General features: G+C 50.8%; 5 protein-coding genes across 5 annotated transcripts; 2 read left to right on the top strand and 3 right to left on the bottom strand.

Annotated features, from left to right (window-relative positions):
* Positions 1-87: 87 nt before the first annotated feature.
* P168DRAFT_283179 (uncharacterized protein) lies at positions 88-1,191 on the bottom strand (the record flags this gene model as incomplete). The annotated part of the gene is made up of 1 exon (XM_024836031.1): positions 88-1,191. One exon carries the CDS (start codon positions 1,189-1,191, stop codon positions 88-90), a length of 1,104 nt encoding a protein of 367 aa, XP_024692033.1.
* Positions 1,192-2,336: 1,145 nt separating this feature from the next.
* Positions 2,337-7,358, top strand: P168DRAFT_346143 (uncharacterized protein; the record flags this gene model as incomplete). The annotated part of the gene is made up of 2 exons (XM_024841874.1): positions 2,337-2,741; positions 2,850-7,358. The coding sequence occupies 2 exons, from the start codon at positions 2,337-2,339 to the stop codon at positions 7,131-7,133; spliced, it is 4,689 nt and encodes a 1,562-aa protein (XP_024692032.1). The 3' UTR covers positions 7,134-7,358.
* A 728-nt stretch (positions 7,359-8,086) lies between these two features.
* P168DRAFT_271586 (putative endoglycoceramidase) lies at positions 8,087-9,781 on the bottom strand. Its single transcript, XM_024835276.1, has 2 exons — positions 9,282-9,781; positions 8,087-9,226 (listed from the first exon to the last, which is right to left on the bottom strand). The coding sequence occupies exons 1-2, from the start codon at positions 9,756-9,758 to the stop codon at positions 8,198-8,200; spliced, it is 1,506 nt and encodes a 501-aa protein (XP_024692031.1). The 5' UTR covers positions 9,759-9,781; the 3' UTR covers positions 8,087-8,197.
* A 3,414-nt stretch (positions 9,782-13,195) lies between these two features.
* Positions 13,196-14,255, bottom strand: P168DRAFT_346135 (uncharacterized protein). Its single transcript, XM_024841873.1, has 2 exons — positions 13,904-14,255; positions 13,196-13,843 (listed from the first exon to the last, which is right to left on the bottom strand). The coding sequence occupies exons 1-2, from the start codon at positions 14,145-14,147 to the stop codon at positions 13,308-13,310; spliced, it is 780 nt and encodes a 259-aa protein (XP_024692030.1). The 5' UTR covers positions 14,148-14,255; the 3' UTR covers positions 13,196-13,307.
* Positions 14,256-15,469: 1,214 nt separating this feature from the next.
* On the top strand, positions 15,470-16,911 carry P168DRAFT_271585 (uncharacterized protein; the record flags this gene model as incomplete). Its single annotated transcript, XM_024835275.1, has 4 exons — positions 15,470-15,755; positions 15,815-15,958; positions 16,015-16,082; positions 16,137-16,911. The coding sequence occupies exons 1-4, from the start codon at positions 15,585-15,587 to the stop codon at positions 16,909-16,911; spliced, it is 1,158 nt and encodes a 385-aa protein (XP_024692029.1). The 5' UTR covers positions 15,470-15,584.
* Positions 16,912-18,876: the final 1,965 nt, after the last annotated feature.

The following is an 18,876-nucleotide window of genomic DNA, read 5'->3' as shown; positions in this document are numbered from 1 at the left end:
GAGATAATAAATGATAAAATCACAGTGCAATGTGCTAATAACTGTATCTTTCTTCAAGAAATACTTGCATTCGCCTCTTAAACACCCTCACAGCTTGGCCGCGGGATCAAACAAGACAGGCTCAGTCAAGTTCGCTGTGTTCTTGTTTTGAAGGCAGAGGCTATATTCTATGGACTTGTCCTCATCCGTGCCAACCGGGTTCTCCCTGACCTTGACGTAGAAATCGCCGTAATTTCCAAATGTATCGTACAGGCGGACCCATGCGTCTTGGGACCAGGGCGTCATTTGCCAGTAGTTATTATGAAAGAAGGTCATGTGAGTGAGGCAAAATGCATTCCGTTGCTGATTGACTTGGACATCGGCTATTGCGTTTTTCGTGCTCGTAGAGATGATGAAAGGATCAAATCTTTGCCCGGAACCAAAATCCTCGAGGATATGCTTTAATCCTACCTGCCTCGAAGTCTCCGGTCCGAGGTTCCAAAAGTAGAAGATGTTGAGGTCGTGCCTGTTAAACTGCAAGGAAAAGGAGTTGTTCAAGGGGTCGCTGGTCCAGGTTTCATTGATCCTATAGTCGTGTAGATCGGCTTTCAAGATCGGATGTACGTTCGATGTGACATAGTAGTTCTCCTGCCGCCAGTCTCTGTCGAAATCTGTAGCATTACCGTTTATCGCCGAGGTAAAAATCCAGTTTCCCGTGGCTACTTTCTGCTTGTCTCCCAACGTGATGTTATTGGTGTCATAAAATACTGGTTGGATTGCCGTCAGAGTGACGAAGGAGTTGAAGATGGTGCTATTGGTGGTCACCACGGTGTCATTGGGCTGAGTGATACGTGCGCCAATGACTCTGTTCTCGATTCTGGTAGATGAAACATATAACCTGATGGATTGAGGTGCATCCGAAGTGGGTTCGACGGGGTCATTTGTGCCGGCCAGCGTGTGGGCGAAGTCATTTGGGGTCAAAGAATAAAACCAGGTACCCATGAGTACAGCCCCAGAATGATAGTCAATCAACTGGATCTTCTGGAGCTCGGTGTCGGTCAACCGATGGGTGACCCCTGTTGTCGGATTTATAGCATTGAGAGTGACTATCACAGGAACTTGCATATTGCCATTGGCAAAGAGCCGGTCGGCTACCTGATCGACCGTGGTAGTCTGCACGGCGAAGGAGGTGACTTCCCAAGATACTGACATGGTGGATGTTGTGATAGGGGTAAGAATCGTTTGATGACGGTCGTGTGTATTCAGAATATTGAAGAGTCTATTTGCTTTCTTGACCGGTTCCAGGATGACCATATATACCTCTTCTGCCCTCCCCCCCCGCTGTAATCTCTAGTCTCTTCCCCTCTTTGCCTTCCGAGCTGAGATCTTAAGCACAGTGTAAGATCTTTGATATCCTGTCGAATATTGAGCCTAACATAGAAATGGTGGCGATTTGGATGTGCTGAGGGGGTGGCAAGGCCTTCAGGAGCTGCAGCGCAAAGGTGGGCTGGCTGAAGCGGGGGTATACGCTTTACGCGATGTCGCAATGCATTAGATCTAAGTTGTACACTATATGCTGCAGCTCAAGCACATTGCAAAACCTTTGATATCCTGTCGAATATTGACCCCGACATAGGAAGGTGGCAATTTGGATGCGCTGAGGGGGTGGCAAGGCCTTCAGCAGCTGAAGTGCAAAGGTGGGCTGGCTGAAGCGGGGGTATACGCTTTACGCGATGTCGCAATGCATTAGATCTGAGCTGTAGACTGTATGTTGCAGATCTAGGTCGAGCAGGATATTTCAGCTCTCCACTGGGAGCTTCCTTTCTGTGGAATATATTGCAGAGGGATTTGGCTCGCGACACTAACCGATGAAATCCGGTTATCCCCCCCCTTTATGGGGAGTCAATCTATTCTCGATCCTTGTCAACAAATAATGACGCAGCTGTAGTTCCTACTGAGATTGGGTAGACGCTAACAATGGGCCCATGGGTTTGCATGCAGGTGAACAGGGATTCGCAGCTGAATTCGAGGATGCCATCTCCTGGCCTATCGACCCCCCTCCATCCTTGATGTCGTCATCAAAAGAAATTATGTTTTCATCTATACCCTCTGGAATTACTCGAGCGTCAGTATAGGACAGGCCCATTGCTACCCTCTTACATTCCAGCTCGGTCTAGGCACGTTCAAACCGGATAGGATTCCGAATCCACAACATCTCCCAGCAGAGGAAGGAGGGGGAGGAGGCAGGGGGAGAGGAGAAGCGATGTAAGAAGAAGGGGAACAGGTATAAGATCGTGAGCCAGCTCAGACACTGATTATAGTTGAATTATCTTTCCTCTGCCTGCTAATCTGTTATAATGATTTATTCACAGGGCTTCAATTTCAATTCCTACGTCGAGAAAGGCGTCGACCCTCGCACCGGCCAGTACAACTGCACCATTTCTCTCTATGAAGTGCCGGCTGGGGTTCGTAACTGCCCCCCATTGAACCTTTTCCTCCACTATAATCCCCTGGGAGGTGAGGATGTCGGCCTCGGACGGGGCTGGTCTTTTGGCGGTCTCTCATCCTACGACCAGCCGTCCAGGACCCTTGTTCTGTCCACCGGTGAGAATTATCAAGTCCGGGAAAGCATCAGCTCCGTCACGGTGACGGACCAGAAGCTCAAGAGTTTCATATTCCAGAAGATGACCGCCACAACCTACTGCGTTACCCTCAAGTCAGGCCAAGTGGAATTACTCTCCAACTTCAACAATCGGGCCTCTGTTAGTGTGCCCACCGAGATCTACGGCGCCAATGGCCACTCGCTGAAGATCTCCTGGGTGTTTGCGGGCACCCAACCCCGACTCAGCAAGATCCAGGCCGGCTCGCAGGACCTGGTCGAGATCGTCTACAATGACAGCGCGCAGACAGCCACTGTCACAAAAGCGCCGGGGACCGCCGAGGCCGCAACCTTTGCGCTGGTGAAGCGCAATGGCCAACTGGCGGAGCTGCGCCTGCCGCTGGAGGGCTCGCCGGCCTGGAAGTTCACGTATGGGACGGCTGGCCTGACCAATATCACCAGCCCGACAGGGGCAATGGAAAGCATTTCCTACAGGGTCGCGGGCTTCCGGCTACCCAGCGGTGCGCCGGTCAGTACCATCCCTTACGTGATCTCGCATACGGCGCGACCCTTCCATGGCCAGCCGGCTATCCAGACGACCTACAGTTACTCGGACCACAATTTCCTCGGCTACGGCGGAGGCAGGAACTGGACCAGCGATGGTGATAACCTCTACCTCACCCCGGCCGACTATGAATATTCCTCCACTGTGCAGGTGGTGGGCGGAACTACCACTAGGCATATTTACAATAAATTCCACCTGCAGCTTAGTACGCAGCAGCAGAAGGGCGTCAATCAGCTCACACAGGCCACCACGTACTATGCTCGCAGCAATACCCCCTTTGAGGACCAGCCGGCCCAATATCAGTTGCCTCAGACTCAAGATACCATCTATCGGGACACTTCCACCGGAGCATCGCGTGTCGAGACAACCCGGTTCACGTTTGACGACTGGGGGAACGAGACCAGCGAAACACCCCCGAGTGGTGTCACGACCAGCCGCGAATACTATGCTGCTGCCGGCGAGGTGGCCTCTGGCCAGGTCCTCTGCCCGGCTGATCCGCACGGATTCCAGCGCTATGTCAAGCTGGAGACCGTTATACCTGCTGCCAGTGTCTATTCGACGCCCACCCGCGCCCAGAGCTACACATACATTGAGCTCCCTACGGCAGCCGCAGGCCGAACCGGCTATTTCGTGGCTAGTGGCAAGCGGCTAACCCGGGAGGGAAGCCAAACCCTTGCTACCACGGAATACACCTACGTGAACCAGCCGGAGTCCGCGGATCATGGCCGACGACAGCAGCAGGACTCGCGCTTGTTCAACCAGCATCCCACAATAAATAAATTTAGGTACCATCGTGCAAGCTCGACGGAATTGACCGAGACCATTACAACAACCAGCTTTGACGGCCAGACCACGCAGGAGGAAACCACCACCTCCCTCATGTCCGGATTGACAATCGCAACCAAGAACCGCGCCGGCACCGAGACCACCCATCAGCACGATGCGATAGGTCGGGTAACCGAGACCGTCACTGCCCTTGGCACGGCCTTCGAGGCCAGAAAGCAGCACGAATATGCCGTCCTAGAGAACGCCGTCGGGTGGCAAGTCACGGTGACCGACAGCAAGGGGGTGCGGACGCGATACTTCACGGATGGCATGGATCGTGTAGTTCGGGTGGAATCCCAGGACGACGATGGCAGCTGGGACCAATATCAGACGTACAATGGTACATTCCGCGTTGTCCAGGAGCGCCAGTATAACGCCCTCGATCAATGCACCGAAGAGGTAGACATCGACTGGCTCCGCGCCAGCGGAGCGCCCACAGAGCTACGTACAACTCGCTCCCTCGAGTACGATGACTGGGGCGAGGTCTATAAAGTCACGAAGAGCGGCGGAGCGGTGCAACTATCCGTGACAGACCCTATTGCCTTAACCCAGACCGTTGGGATTGAGGGCGAGGGCCAGACCCGGGTCCAACACAACATGTTTCACAACCCGATATCTGAGGCTTTGGTGCGGCGCAATGGGGCCGTCGAGGGTACCATAGCATATTCTTATGATGGACTGGGACGCCGCTGCCAGATGACGGATGGCTTGGGCCGTACCACGCAGTATAGCTACGATAGCTTCGATCGCGTGGTCAAGACAACATGGCCCGATGGCCACGCTATCATTACCCAGTACGCTGCCGAGAGCACCACGGCCTTGCCTGTGGCTATCAATCTTCAGGGCTCCTCTGGCTTCAGTCACCAATCGTTTGATGGATTGGAGAGGCCGCTGCACACTACTGTCGGCGGCCGCACCACTAGCAACACATATCAAGGCGTTGCCCCCGTCCCTGCTCAGATCACCACTCCAAAAGGAGAGCGCTCCAACCGCACGTATGAGCCGGCATTGGACTATGCATTGACAGGAAGGGTCACCAGAGATGGTACCGACTCGTATCAACACGACAAGCAAACCGGCGATCTCTTGCGCCTGGAGGGTTCGCTCGCCGCGGCTAGCCTCAATTATTACCCATCCACTCTGCTGTCTAAGGAGACTGTTCAGACCGCTGATGGGGCTCGCGCCTTGGAGTACGTGTACTCACAGGCAGGCAAGCTACAAGAGTACACCGATGTCCACGAGAAACAGCACGCGATCCAGTACGATGAGTATGGCCGGCTGCAGGAGATCAGCGTCGGAACGCTCACAGTTAGGCTCAGTTATGATCAGGCAGACCGCGTTATCATGACCGTGGCCGAGGATAGCGAAAAGGGTGTGGCCCTGACGACCAATATTGGGTACGACGAGTTCGGCCGCGAAATTCAGCGAAAGGTCTGGAAGGGGGCGACGCTCTTGTTCCAGTCCACCCAGTCCTATGGGGCAACGGGGCTGGTCGACGCACGCGATCGAAGCGATGGCACCGGCACTCTGGTGCGACAGGAAACCTTTGAGTATGACAATTTAAGCCGGTTAGTGGACTACCAGTGCCAGGGCACACAGCCCCCGGTGGACGAGCAAGGCCGCGCTCTTCGCCGTCAGCGATTCACGCTGAACGACTATGATGGATTCACCCAGATCCAGACCACCTTTGTGGATGGCAGTGAGGAGACCCAAGCCTACACGTACAGTGCTCAAGATCCGACACAGCTTATCAGCATCTCTAACACACACTCCCATGAAGTGGCGGTTGTCAATCTCGAGTATGACGAGAACGGGTGTATAACGCGCGACGAGAACGGGCGGACGCTGGTCTACAATGCGTCAAATTTGCTGTCCGCAGTTTATGATAGCCAGAACCAACTCCTCTGCGAGTATGGGTACGATGCAACAGACCGGCTTGTCCGTCAATCAATCCCTAATGAACCGGACACCCAATTTTCTTACCGCGGGGACTCGTTGATCGCCGTAACCAAGGGGGACCACCAGACGAGCTTGGTTTCAAACGGGGGGATATACTGGGGGGAAGTCCAGCAGCAGGGGACTGAGGTGTTCACCCAACTGTGGGCGCCCGATGCCAGCCACTCGGTTGGCACCTGGCTGGATACGCGGGATATAGAACAGGTTCACGACCAAGCGTACACGCCCTATGGGTTCAGCGTCGACGGAGCGACTATCGGCTTGAACGGACAATGGCGAGACCCGATCACCGGGTGGTACCACCTGGGAAACGGCTATCGTGTGTACAATCCGAGTCTGAAGATCTTCCTGCAGCCGGACGCCTGGACCCCCTTTACCTCGGGCGAACTCAATCCGTACGCCTACTGCTTGGCGGACCCGGTCAATCGCACCGATCCGAGCGGCCACTGGAGTCGCCTCCGAGGATTCTTTCAGTTCCTGGCTAGCATAACCGTTGCCATTGGAATTGCCGTCTTCACCGGAGGGGTTGGATTTGTTGCTGGCGTAGCGATTGGGGTCGCTGTGAATGTAGGCGTCGGGGCCGCCTACGATCTGGCGACAGGGACAACTCCCACGCTGAAAAGCATAGCCTCCGATGCTTTCTCCGGAGCAGTTGGTGGAGTCGCTGGCGGCATTGTCGGGAAGGCCGTTAACCCATTGCCTTCGGCGCTGGCAAGCGCAACGGCGAAGATTAAGCAGGCAATCGCTTTGGAGGTCGCCACAACCGCCATTACCGCGCCCGGGACTATTGTCTATGGAGCCTTGGGGAATCTCGTTACATCTCATGTGAAGAACAACAAGAAGGGCTCCCAGACGCAAGAACCCCTCGCCACGACCGCCGGCTATCTGGCGGGGTTGCCCATAGAGAACCTTCGACGACAGCAGGCAAGCGCTTCTCCGAGCCAACAGATTATCTCGCAAGCTGCCGGCCAGTCGTCAAGTCATGATGGGTCGTCTTCCGATACCGTCTCAGCCCGGATCTCCTCCCGAGAGACGGTCACTGCCGAGGATTTCAGGTCGAACTCCCTCGTGGGATCCACCTTTGTTGGCTCACAGTTCACGCTTCAGCTAAGCCCAAACCACCGGGTATTCTTTACCATCGACGCGCAGGCAGCGCATGTACCAGCCTGGGATGTCAGCGGGACTTCGTTGAGTGCGGCTACACACTAGCTTGGCGGGATGAGTTTACTCGGTTAGTTAGGCTTCTGGCTGGCAGTTTGCGGAGTGTGAAGATCAACGGTCCCGATTTGGTGAATCGCTTGCACATACTTTTCTCGGTGCGGGATCCAGAAGTCCGGTGATCTTCGCAGTATGTGATCTTGCGGGATGTCAACCTCCTGCGTCGTGAGGATAAAAAAAGCACATTTTCATGTACCCCTAATCGCGAAGTCCTAGCGAACAATCTTTGTTGCGGTTGACGATAAATGAATACATTCATCCTATCCCTTTAGAGTCCGTACCAGCCCATCTAGATTCATTAATCAAGGTATAATAATTCAATCTTTATATATAACAGGAGATTATCAAGGATGGCTTTACTCAACATGATGGCGGATACCCCAGGCCATCTGAAGTTCAACTGGCACCCAGAGGCGAACTATTTCCAGCGCCTTGGCTTGTGCTTGGCATGTATAGCTAGGCCAAGAGCACTAGCCTCTCAGGAGCTGGCCGGGGGTGGTGATGGCGGGGTCTCATATAGTTATAAGATCTAGAAGCTCATGGTAGATCACGGGTACATTGACAAACAGGGCTTGTGCAGTATATAAAGTTTCTATTTGCAGATCGCTACTGCTTGATGACCACTGGAGGCAATTACCTCATAGGGGATGATTACATATCCGTAATGTCTTCGGCAGCGCACGCCGCATCTTCACCTGTCTACTATTCTACGGCTTCCGTCGAAACTACTGTTGTTCTTCTGGCTGGCCCCGACAGCGCAACAGCCCGAGGACTGCCAGGTATAGGGTTGACGGTAGAAGGTATACTAACCCAGGGAAGTTAACAAGACACACCTTGGCTAACAAACACCTAGGATAAAATAACTTTGTATTCACGAATCGTCGAATCCTTAACTATGGCCTTCAATATGGTAGATTAATTATATTATATTTAGAAGTTGGATTGCTACTAGTACTGTGACTGCACCAGTACTGTGGCACCAGTACCGCAGTACTTGTCCAGGCCTATCAATGGTAAATTGCGTATTGATAATCTGATGTGAATGATGGGCGGAACTATTGACGAGAGATTGTGACAGTGATGTCAGTTGCTCTCTTGATGCTAGTAGATGTGAACAAGGCCAGCGTACGCTTGTTTGGTGCGTACTGTAGCAAGCTGTCATCAGGCGAGACCTCGACGCTATAGCCATTAGGGAACGTGGACTGGGGTAAGACGATTTCAGTGGGCGCGTTGATATTTGGATCAGACACGAATTGCAACTCGAAGGTGCCCGAGCTCTCGGAAAATTCGAAGCTCTTGGGAGTCCCGGCGACAGCGGCCGGGTACGCACGGCTGTAGTGTCTCGCCAGCTCAGGGTAAGGCTGATCTGATGTGCCATTGTACAAATTGTCGTACGCCCAGCCAATCCAGGAAACCATATTTTCGTCGGTCGCCGACATGGCATCTGCTAGATCTTGCATCTCCTTATCATCCCCCATCCAGAAAGTGAGTTCCGTCAGTACACCGGCGGTCCTAAGGCGCTCGTTGTCCTTGCGGCGGTTCTTGAGCGTGGTGGTAATAGGGCCAAGCTGCGGTGGACTGTAGTAGTGGAACGAGTGTACTGACTTCGAGCCATCCCCAAGGGGGACGTTATTGAAACCGGACAGAACATCTAGGGTGGCCCCTTCGAACCAGATTAGCGTGTCATTATCAACAGTACGGATCTGCCTGGTCGCTCGGTTCCAGAGGTCTTCCAGGACCTTGTGGTCAGCAACACCTGGCACCAGCAGTGTTGGATCAGCCCATGTGTCGCCCACCCACGGCTCGTTTAGCAGGTTATATCCGACCACGTTGGGTGTTTTGGCGTACTCAAACGCCAGCTTTTTCCAGTATGCTGCGAATGCATCTCCTAAACCGTCGTAATTGTTGTAAAGCCGGCCAAATGCATTTCCCAGTGCCACCGACGTGTAGCTTAAAGCCCAGTCGACGGTGTCGCAAAGCGACTGTGGCGATGGGAAGCCCCGGTCATCCACCGGGAATGGTGTTGGCTTGAGGGGAAATGGATACATCTTTCCACTTGATACCCAGTCTTCCTCAACAAACCACTGCAAAGCCGTATCAGTATCAGCGATTTGCTATGATGTCCCTAGATTGACTCACATCAGGGGCGCCATTGCCACATAACTGCCGCGACAGACAGTCCTGGTGCACATCCACCAAAACGTAGAGACCATGGTCCTCGGCCATCTTGGTCTGCTTCTTCATGATAGCCAAAAACGTTTCGTTATACTGCCCACGCACAGGCTCTGCACCAGCCCAGCTGTGGCCTAACCGCACGACATTTAGACCCAAGTCGTGCATAGTTTGGACATCTTGCTCGCCAAATGACGTGACTCCAGGCACCCACTCCAAGGGCAGATGCCATGGCGGCTCCTTCATCACGGCATTAGTTCCGTGGAAGAACCGTGTGCGTCCAAATTCGTCGATGATCTGATGCGTCTCTTGGTTCACCTGGCTGATACGCGCCATGCCTGGGTGATCCTTGTACCACCCCTCAGCATCTTGAGCTAAAATGACACCTGGTTGTGTACCAAGCATCACGAGCAGCGATGCGGCAGCGGTATAACTGAACAGCATTTCAAGTAAAGGGTCGAAATTCTCGGGAATAATGAATACAAAAGAAAAAGGAGGCAATATGTGCGATCATACCAATAATAATAAGAATCAGGAGATTATAGGAAGATTATAAGTGCCACTCCTCTGCTGACTTATCTTTTGCTGTTACCAAGTTAACTGGTTGGTTAGTTACAGCCCAATCGTCCAAACAGGTAAATGTGAATACGCCCCGCAAAATCGGCTTAGAAAGAGGGGCCCATTGTAGGTAGAGACCAGGGGGTTCGGCATAGAAAGCCAATTAAGTGATACGATTTCATCACAGCGGAGTCAAATCCAGAAAGGACTTTCCTGCTCTCCGTGCCGATCTCGTTTAGCGTGATGATCATCGCATAGCTTACCTATATTAGATACATCGAGAAGTGTGTACGATGACGGCTCTTACAACAACGATTGTGTGTTGCTATCAATGGTAGAATTTTTTCTTTTTTTGTCTTTTTTACATAATGAGACGCTGACCTGGGCGGTATTCAACTACCCACAGCTTCAGCGCTTATAAACCCGGGCTGGGAGTTAACAGAGAGGTGTAAGTCAACCAACAGTTAGAGCGGAATTTGCGATATGAAGCTTTTGGCGTAGTCTTTGTTATCTAGGCATGTACGTCACCTGCGGACACCAAACCCCAGTTGCTCTGCCTTTCTTGTTTTTCTTTTTGAAATTTACCTCCCTGGACAAAGATGTCATTATCAAGCGCGCCGTCCACTACCAGTATAAGCGGAGCCCGCGTGTCGACGAGGATGGCTAGAGGCTCATGGCTTTTAGGGCAAGGACAGCCACCTCGCTGCGTAGGGTGCACTGGTCGTGTCTTTGCAAGCAGCCAGGACGCCATCATTGGGCACGACTCTAGCAACGACCTCGGCATTTCTCGGGCCAATATCAGCATTCCCGACCTCATTGATGACGACAAGGATGCCCTCACAGGCATCAGAGCGTGGACCTAAGGGCACGTCAGACTACACGACCCAGATGAGTATACGGGGAAGGAATCCCTCCAGCAACCGAAAACTGTCATCAATGATAAGCTTGGCGATATGCCCTGGAGGGTGAAGTGTTTCGAACCCGAGGGTCTGTTTATTAATGAATATGGAGAATTTTGAGCGGACAACTAGCCTGACGAGGCAATGAATGGCTTTGTCCTAGTGAAGAATCCACGCAGATAGTCACAGGAATCTGCCATCACCTTCATTACCCTCGATGAGCAGAAATTCGGAACAACAATATTCTACTAGGTTGCCTTCATTATGCGAAAAGAATTTATCTTCACATAGATATGAGTTAGAGTGGCCAAGACCTTAGTACGACTGGCATGTTCAGCTAATATTGATTTGTTAACCAAAATCCTCTTGATTCCGATAGTTACTTTCCCCAATCATCTTGAATCACGGTAACCTCTTCACTCCCCTGTGCTCCAGCCCAGTCCCGCCCGTACGGCCATGCGCGTCCTGTATATTGATATCAATGCCTCGCTCCAGTAAGAACCGCACACGTTCGGAGAATTTAGCAAGGATCGCGGAGTACAATACCGTTCCTAATCTATTATCCCGCCGACTATTAAATTTAGCTGAATCCCACTCAAACCCGAGCTGGTTGATATGGAAGCCCGCCTCATCTAATAGCTATTGTAGGGCTTCCATCCGCTCTTTGTATCTACTTTCAGCAGCCGGTTGAAGCGCATTGCTTCAAAGGGAAGTTGGCGCCATAAGTGGCGGAAAACTGGATTGTCGACACTGGGGCATAACAACCAGCTTGGCTCGGCACACCTTGGTACTTGTTATTGTTTCTGGTAATTGGTTTAGCTTTGTGCTCAAGACACTAGAGAACTTCCATCCTGTTATGAATCACCCGTCTAACCTGCTGTTGATAACATTGACGCCATGTTTCTCATCAAGGATAACCCACCCTAGTCATGGGCCTAGGTTCTTTTGGGTGGGGCTGTTGATGTTCTATCCATGATTAAGAAAGATCTCGAGCACATTAAAGGCGTTGGCACTCAATGCCTTCTTTTCAATAATAGCCGCAATAGACACTCCTCGCTTACCGATGACCTGCTCCACGGTAGCCATTTGGCTTGCTCCCACAGCCTAATCAAGGTTCTTTAGGTGCTGTAGTTGCAGGAAATTATCACTTTGGTGATATTCTGATAACACAAATAATGGGTAAGAAGAGCTCCTAAAACAATAAATTGAACTGAAGATTAATAAAGACCAGAAGGAAGAAGGGAACAAAATAGGAGCAGGGTAGAGTATGACCCTCATATGAAGTGATCCAGAGAGAATATTTCTGTGTTACACTTTCACCAGCGACCTCCATCTCACGCCTAGCCAGTTGAGTCTGCAGTTTGGGAGGTCCCCAGTTCAGACAGACAGGTCTATTTGCTCTGTGATGGTCCAAACATATTCGTCTCGGCTAAACATGATGGAACAATGTGTCTTGAATGTTCAAAGACCAAAAGAAGAGAAAAAATGAATACAGTTGAGAGTTGCGGCGGTGGATATCGAATAGGGGCGGGGGAGGAAGAGACGAATGAGACACCCAACTCTGGTACTCGATTTTGGGCCTGGACCTGATATAGTGAACAGCACGATGGCTAGTCAATGGTGTGTGGGTCTATCCCTGAGTGATTCTAATGAGAAGCATTTATTCTAATCAGACGATGGTAAGCTTGAAATACAACTAACGAGAGTTAAAGCTGAGCAGGGGTCGAATTTTGGTCATACAAATATCTTGCTTATTGATGGTCGTCGCGGTCGAGAAAATTTCATGGCATATAGAGTATAGGCTCGGCTAAACAGGAACAAAGACACGAGCAATAAAGTATGAAAAGGTGAAACCCTTGAACCATACAAAATATACATCACACTTGAGACTTGTCAACTTTCAGCCTGGCCATTCATTCACCCATGAGCAAAAGTATCCTGGGGTCACAGCCCGGGCATATATAGTGATTTGGGAGAGTCAGGCCATGTTGTCTGGTCAATGTGATCTTTTGGCCCTGTGGTACTACAGTGCCTAAACGCGCAGTCTATTCCTGTTGCAGAGTGATCTACTATGATGTGGTATCCAACTCAAAAGTGACATGAGGATCTTATGGCCACTAGCTGCTTGAAAGCTCCTATACTGAGTTCCGGACGTCTAAAGGCAAAATTTATATTATGATAGCTCCTAAAGTATGACGTAGATGGTGGCTCACTTGCTAGATGTTACCTATTATTGTGTCGAGGCTTTGAGAAGCAATAGAAGAACAAATATCATTTTTCATTGTGTAGACCAGGTACTTTGATATACCATTGCTTCGACAAAGTCACAATTACTGACTCTACTCGTGGAAAAGAAGTGAAGAAATACCACTTGGCTAAATGATCATATCATGACTGTTTTGGCGGTCGTAAGAAATCTTATTACCCTATTGTCGGTGCGACACTATCTCGATGGAGCCAGCTTACCATTGCTCACAAGAGACAGCTTGTCATTGATAGATAGACATCACTTGTCGATGGAACTTTTTATTGTATCTCAGTGGTGTCTTTGTGTGGGTAATTCGGGTATTTGACTGGCGGGGTCGGTCCCTGGCATCTCCAACACCGAATGACGAGTGACACCTTTTGGTTGTTGTATGCTCAGTTCACAATATGCAGGTATATCTTTGACGCCATCCTCGTGCAGGACGTGGGGTGGACGGGATCTGAGCCACACAAGAGCCCCCAACGCCGCCAACACCGGCACCCCGATCCCAATCCCTACCCCTAGTGCGATCTTCGCTGTGGTCGAGAACCCCGAGTCCGAAGCAGATTTTGAGGCTGTATCAGAGACACGGGGTTCATTTGACGGGACTGAGTTGGTAGAGTCTGTGGGTGTAGACGCTGATGCTGATGTCGAATGTGATGTCGAGGCACTCTCCGGTTTGGTGATGTTGAAGAAAGAAGAGATGAATCCCTCGGGTGTGTCGGAGTTTATCCAGAAGAAAAACACGTTGGAGTAATCGAAATCAAACTCGTATAGTTGTACGGTCCAGGTAAAATTGGTGGACTTAGGTCCCCGATGTAATTTGGCTGGAATCAGTTAAAATCTCCCTCTCTTTGGTTGTGTGGTTGATTCCAGTGACGACATACAATAGACATTGTACTGGCTAGCCGCAGACTGCTGGACCAGGCTTTGCTGCCACATGGAGACGTTATATACCTCCAAAGTCGTTTTCCAGGAGATCACCTGTTGGTCCCCCACGGTCCAGACCGGGTTGATCCCGGTATTCGAAGACGGATTGCTGAAGTAGTTTTGGGCATCGGTTCCTCCCCACACAACTGGGAGCAGCAAAACTAGATGCAGTATGAGAGGAAAGGTCATCATCATAGCCATGGGTTGGCTTTGCGTTTATGATGTGCATCACACTCGATCGATGCGTTCTGCGAGAGGGATGGGGCCTCCAAGATGGACTTGTTATGTACCATCAGGAGAAGAGCGCGGCTGGTCAAGTTTGCGGCACACTTCTTCCATGTACAAAGCGAACATACTAATAGGATCATCGTGGACGCTAACACAGGCTAACCAAGCAATTTAAGGCAGGAAGCCAGGGTTGTTCGGGCCGGCGCAAACACCCCCTAGCTACATCGGGCGAGGTGGCGCTTAAATCAATATGTTCAATAGTTCATTCTACCAGGAGAGGCCATAAGAGAGGTGCATCCAAGGAGTACTACTACTCTATTAGGACTATCACACTGTCGATCAGCCTCCCCTCCAGCGGTCGTTGTGTACTTAGTGGACGAACCTGGGGACCCTTCACGTGGCAGGAACCATATGCTCTACCCCACTTCTCTTTTCTTGCTGCTTTCCTTCTTCCTTTCTTATGTTCCATTTGTGCTTTTGGTTTTGTTTCTTTTTTTGGGTCAGATCCCCTTACCCGGTCTCTAAGTGATCAGAACGTTATCACAGCGTTAATTTCCTGCAACTACAGCAACTAGGGAACCTTCACTAAGACAATAATAGCCATGATTGCGAACAGATATTTAGAAAGGTACACTAGGATCAAATATTGTATATATTGGTGTTTAGACGCTCCTAGATTACTGTTCTTGGCATTTACAGACATTTTAGAAAGGCCATATGAACATATAGTATGCTATAGAAGAATAAAGGATGATGCTTGGACGTGTCACTGTAGATAAGCAGGAATGAGATCAAATATTACTTATCTATACTCAGACGGTAACAACAAGTTTCTATGGGTGTCGAGCTCGAACAGTAGCCCAGAATCAGACTTGGCTAAGCGATTCGTCCAGCACAATGAAGGGAGATTGGGACAGTCACGGTCCAATAATAGGGATTTCAAAATTCGAATCACTGGTCATTAAACTATCATGTGGGGCGACAAGAACAGGGCGCCAGGAGGTGTTGATCTTAGCCTTGTTGAATTTCGGAGGAAATCCATCATTCGACCTGTAGGTGTCAAGGTCAAGTGTAGCTGTGGGTCCACAGGAGCAGTACATTCAAGTCATTTTAATCTAATATCCAAGCTCCTGTCGATCAGCCTTGGATTTCCTAGACTTATCCAAAGTACAGTCAGGTGACGCATGGCGGGACGGCCCCCTCCAACCGACCCGACTGATCCACTCCGCCAGCGTGAAACCGGTCTAAGTGGAAAAGAGGAAAGCTAATAAGCGCCGACCTTCATCGCTTTGAAACTCACTCACTCATCGACCCGGTGTTCTCGCGAGATCGTGACCTACGCCCATGTTTAAAACTTCCACTACTACCAGGGAATGGGTGCGTGATTGATTCCCATCGCAACCCCTGAACATGTCCTGGTCAACACCCCAAAAGCGCTTCGCTCGTCTCGTCTACGTCGTCGGGTTCTTTGTTGTTGTGAGCTTCGTCGCCTATTCCATCCCTGAGCTCGGTAGCCTGGTGCGGGCGACCGATAGCAGACGAGGCCGGTTCCTTGATGCTATTCGCAACGAGACCTTGGGTGTAAGCACAGCCACGCTCTGCCCGCCGTGATGTGGAGTCTACTGACGCAGGAACTGTAGGTGGAGAAAATTTTCGCGATCAACCTGCCCACGAGACCCGATAAACGAGATAGCATCATTCTTCGATCATCGCTCTCGGGTTTTCACGTCGACTGGATCGATGGTGTCAAACCCGACCAGATTAGTCCCCTGTCCTACCCTTACGTGAGTGGAAGAAATGACCAGGGTCTAATGGCGGTCCATGGTTTAACGATCGCTAGAACTGGAACCATGACCACGCACCGAGCGAGTATGCTGCACGGCGGGCGCATGTGGATGCCATGCAACAGTACGTTCCCGCGCCACCCCGGTTCGAGACGCCTGATATTGACAGATACGACAGGATCGTGGACAAAGGTATCGGCAGCGCGATTATCATGGAGGATGATCTTGACTGGGATGTGACGATCAAGACTCAACTACAAAACCTTGCTATTGCTCTTCGAGCACTTCAGGGAACGGGACTAGACGTGTCTCGATCTCCCTACGGGGACGATTGGGATATCATTTGGCTTGGTCACTGCGGGATTCAATGCCATACCAACGATCCTTTCTTTCTAACTCCTGGCGACCCTACTATCCTGCCACCGCATCATTTCCTGCCCTACTGGCGCGACCCACCACCCTTTTCGAGACCCGACGATACGCGTTTGACTTGTGCGGCAAGTGATGGGGTCTGCTCGGTTGTTTATGCAGTCAGCTACCGTGGAGCCCAGAAGATCTTGTCCGCGCTGTCGGTCAACCCAACTGGCCTTGCAGAGCAGATTGATATTGGCGCTCAGTTTGATGTTTCCCTTGGTCGGATGTGTGGCAGTAATTATCTAAGGTGCTACACCACCTACCCGTCCCTTACCGGTGGCTCCGCTACGTCGTCCGATATCCACGCTTCCGGGGACGGCCAAGAGAAAGGCGGAGCGAGGCCATCTAGCTTTGGCGTGCTCTATAGCACCCTGTTGAATGTCAACCGTATCTTGTCTGGTGAGCCCACCGTCCACGCGACATGGGACGATGCGAAGTCGGTAGATGTTGCACCAGAAGATATTCCGGTGCTTGGAGGGGTCTTGCATGTTCCGGGGGAGGGAGGGTTGCATGCAATCCCGTTTGATCCACCATTATGAGGCCATCTTGAATTAATTGACAACCTAATATAGAGGATCTTGTTCGTCATGAGCATTGCGGGCTGCAACTCCTGGGAATAGCTGTACTGCTGTAACCTACGTACATCATGTGGCTGAGCGCCTATGCTAGCACCAATCTTCCTTTCTTCGCTGTCTTCCCCTTTTCCCTTCTCTTCTTTCTACTCCCCTGTAATGCCTTGTTTTGTCTCAGATGCTCCACAACCAACAGATTTTGTCCAGCAATGTCACGCCTTCAGATCTACACGGCGTCCTATAGGAGCGCCGTGAAAGTGGACCATAGCCTGAATCCCTTTTGCTCCACCACAATTCGTCCGGTCCCATACTAGTGTCACCAACCGCCCCATTCCCCAACTTCAATCCCCACCTTTCTGCAAATCCGGCCAGGCTGGGAATTGGGGCAATGCCGGCGATGTGAACCTTCAAAAGGCGGATGTTAAACAACAACTGTACTCACCTACATGGCCTTGAACAATGACCAGGAATTGACAGGGGTCCAATTTTAATATCATGCACCAAGTTACCATTTGGATTCAGCTGCCCTATTGCAGACAGGCAAGTTACAGGACGGGATACTACTTTGCATATAGTCTGTTCCACCATCACCTATCTCGATTATGTCATTCCGAAGCACGTTCACTTGGACAAGGTGTGACGACAGAACCAAGGCCAGAATATGTGAGACCTACGTTCGCGAGTCTTATGGCTCCGGGGGACTTGAACTAGTTGAGAACATTGCACACGCTATGAACCATCCACAGGGTCGACATTGTTTGTTGCTTTTACCCCCCTGGGGTCCCCTTGATATGGACCAGCATTCTAACGAACCTAGACGTCTCTGGTATGGTTATTAAACCACGCTTGGAGTCCATTCGCGTCACGCTGGACTTGGTAAAATATAACCACCTCGTTGACCTCGTCCGATGGCTCTGCTTGGCCTTCCGCAAGCCAGTACCCGGGAAGCTATCTTGGTCCACCGGCACAACCAGGGGTACAGAAGGGACACTAGACAGTCTTATTCCATTGATCAAAGGGGAGAACAAGCGCTGCTGGACTGGTATTTTTGAAACAGCGGTGATTGCTAAGTTCTCTGACCAGCCGCGCAGTGGGGAAGAGTTGTTAGACGCAGACTTTTCCCTGATGCTTCAGCTGGCTGCAGTCGAGTACCCAGTGATGGTGAAACAAAGGCCTGGTACTGATAGGGTATTCCACGGCTCTCGTTCCCGTGAAGATGATCGACGATCAAACAATTCTCTGGCACTTTGAGACCGCGGAAGGTGAATCTCAGATCAAGCCCTTCGAACTCAAGGCTACTAAGAGCAAATGGGTTAAGAAGAACAAGCTGGATGAATTCCAGTCCAGGAGAGCCTTGATTGGGTGGTGTCCGGAACTATCTCCCACGGCTGTTGATGGCTTGAGAGACGCTTGATCTTAGGTGACTCCTGTGGCTAGATATGGATGATGGAAGCAAAGATCACGAAACCTAATGGAATCCACTATTTCACTTTACCCAATTACCCTACACTTCTCTATTCCCTTTTTGGCTCTCAATTCTCCCACTTCATTGCCTGATTTGCATGTTTCCTTGATTCTGTTCATTTTGTTGTTTTTCTCCAGTTTCTCATTCCATGTTGCTTCGTTCTCTTTAGATATCAAGTGTCAAAAGAAGTTATCCAACTATGCATGGCCTTTGCCAATTTTGTCTTCCTTTTTTTTATTCTGTATACCATTTTAGATCATCAGCTGTGGGTTGTACCCCCCGGGCCTCAACGATATCACTACCAATGAATGGTGTCCGGACGCCGCAGAACTCGCTCTAGTAGGTAGTGACTATCCGTGGCCCAGTTCATTGCTCAGCGGTGTATAGCTGGATTAGCGGTTACATTCAAACTCTGTCAAGTTCTAGCTACGACAAGAAGCCCCGAGCCGGCCATTCGCGACAACTGT

The sequence above is a fragment of the Aspergillus campestris genome (assembly GCF_002847485.1).
Source record: "Aspergillus campestris IBT 28561 chromosome Unknown P168scaffold_8, whole genome shotgun sequence".
Taxonomy (NCBI): Eukaryota; Fungi; Ascomycota; class Eurotiomycetes; order Eurotiales; family Aspergillaceae; genus Aspergillus; species Aspergillus campestris.
The sequence above is the reverse complement of the archived record's forward strand: the minus strand, read 5'-3'. Positions and strand labels throughout refer to the sequence as shown.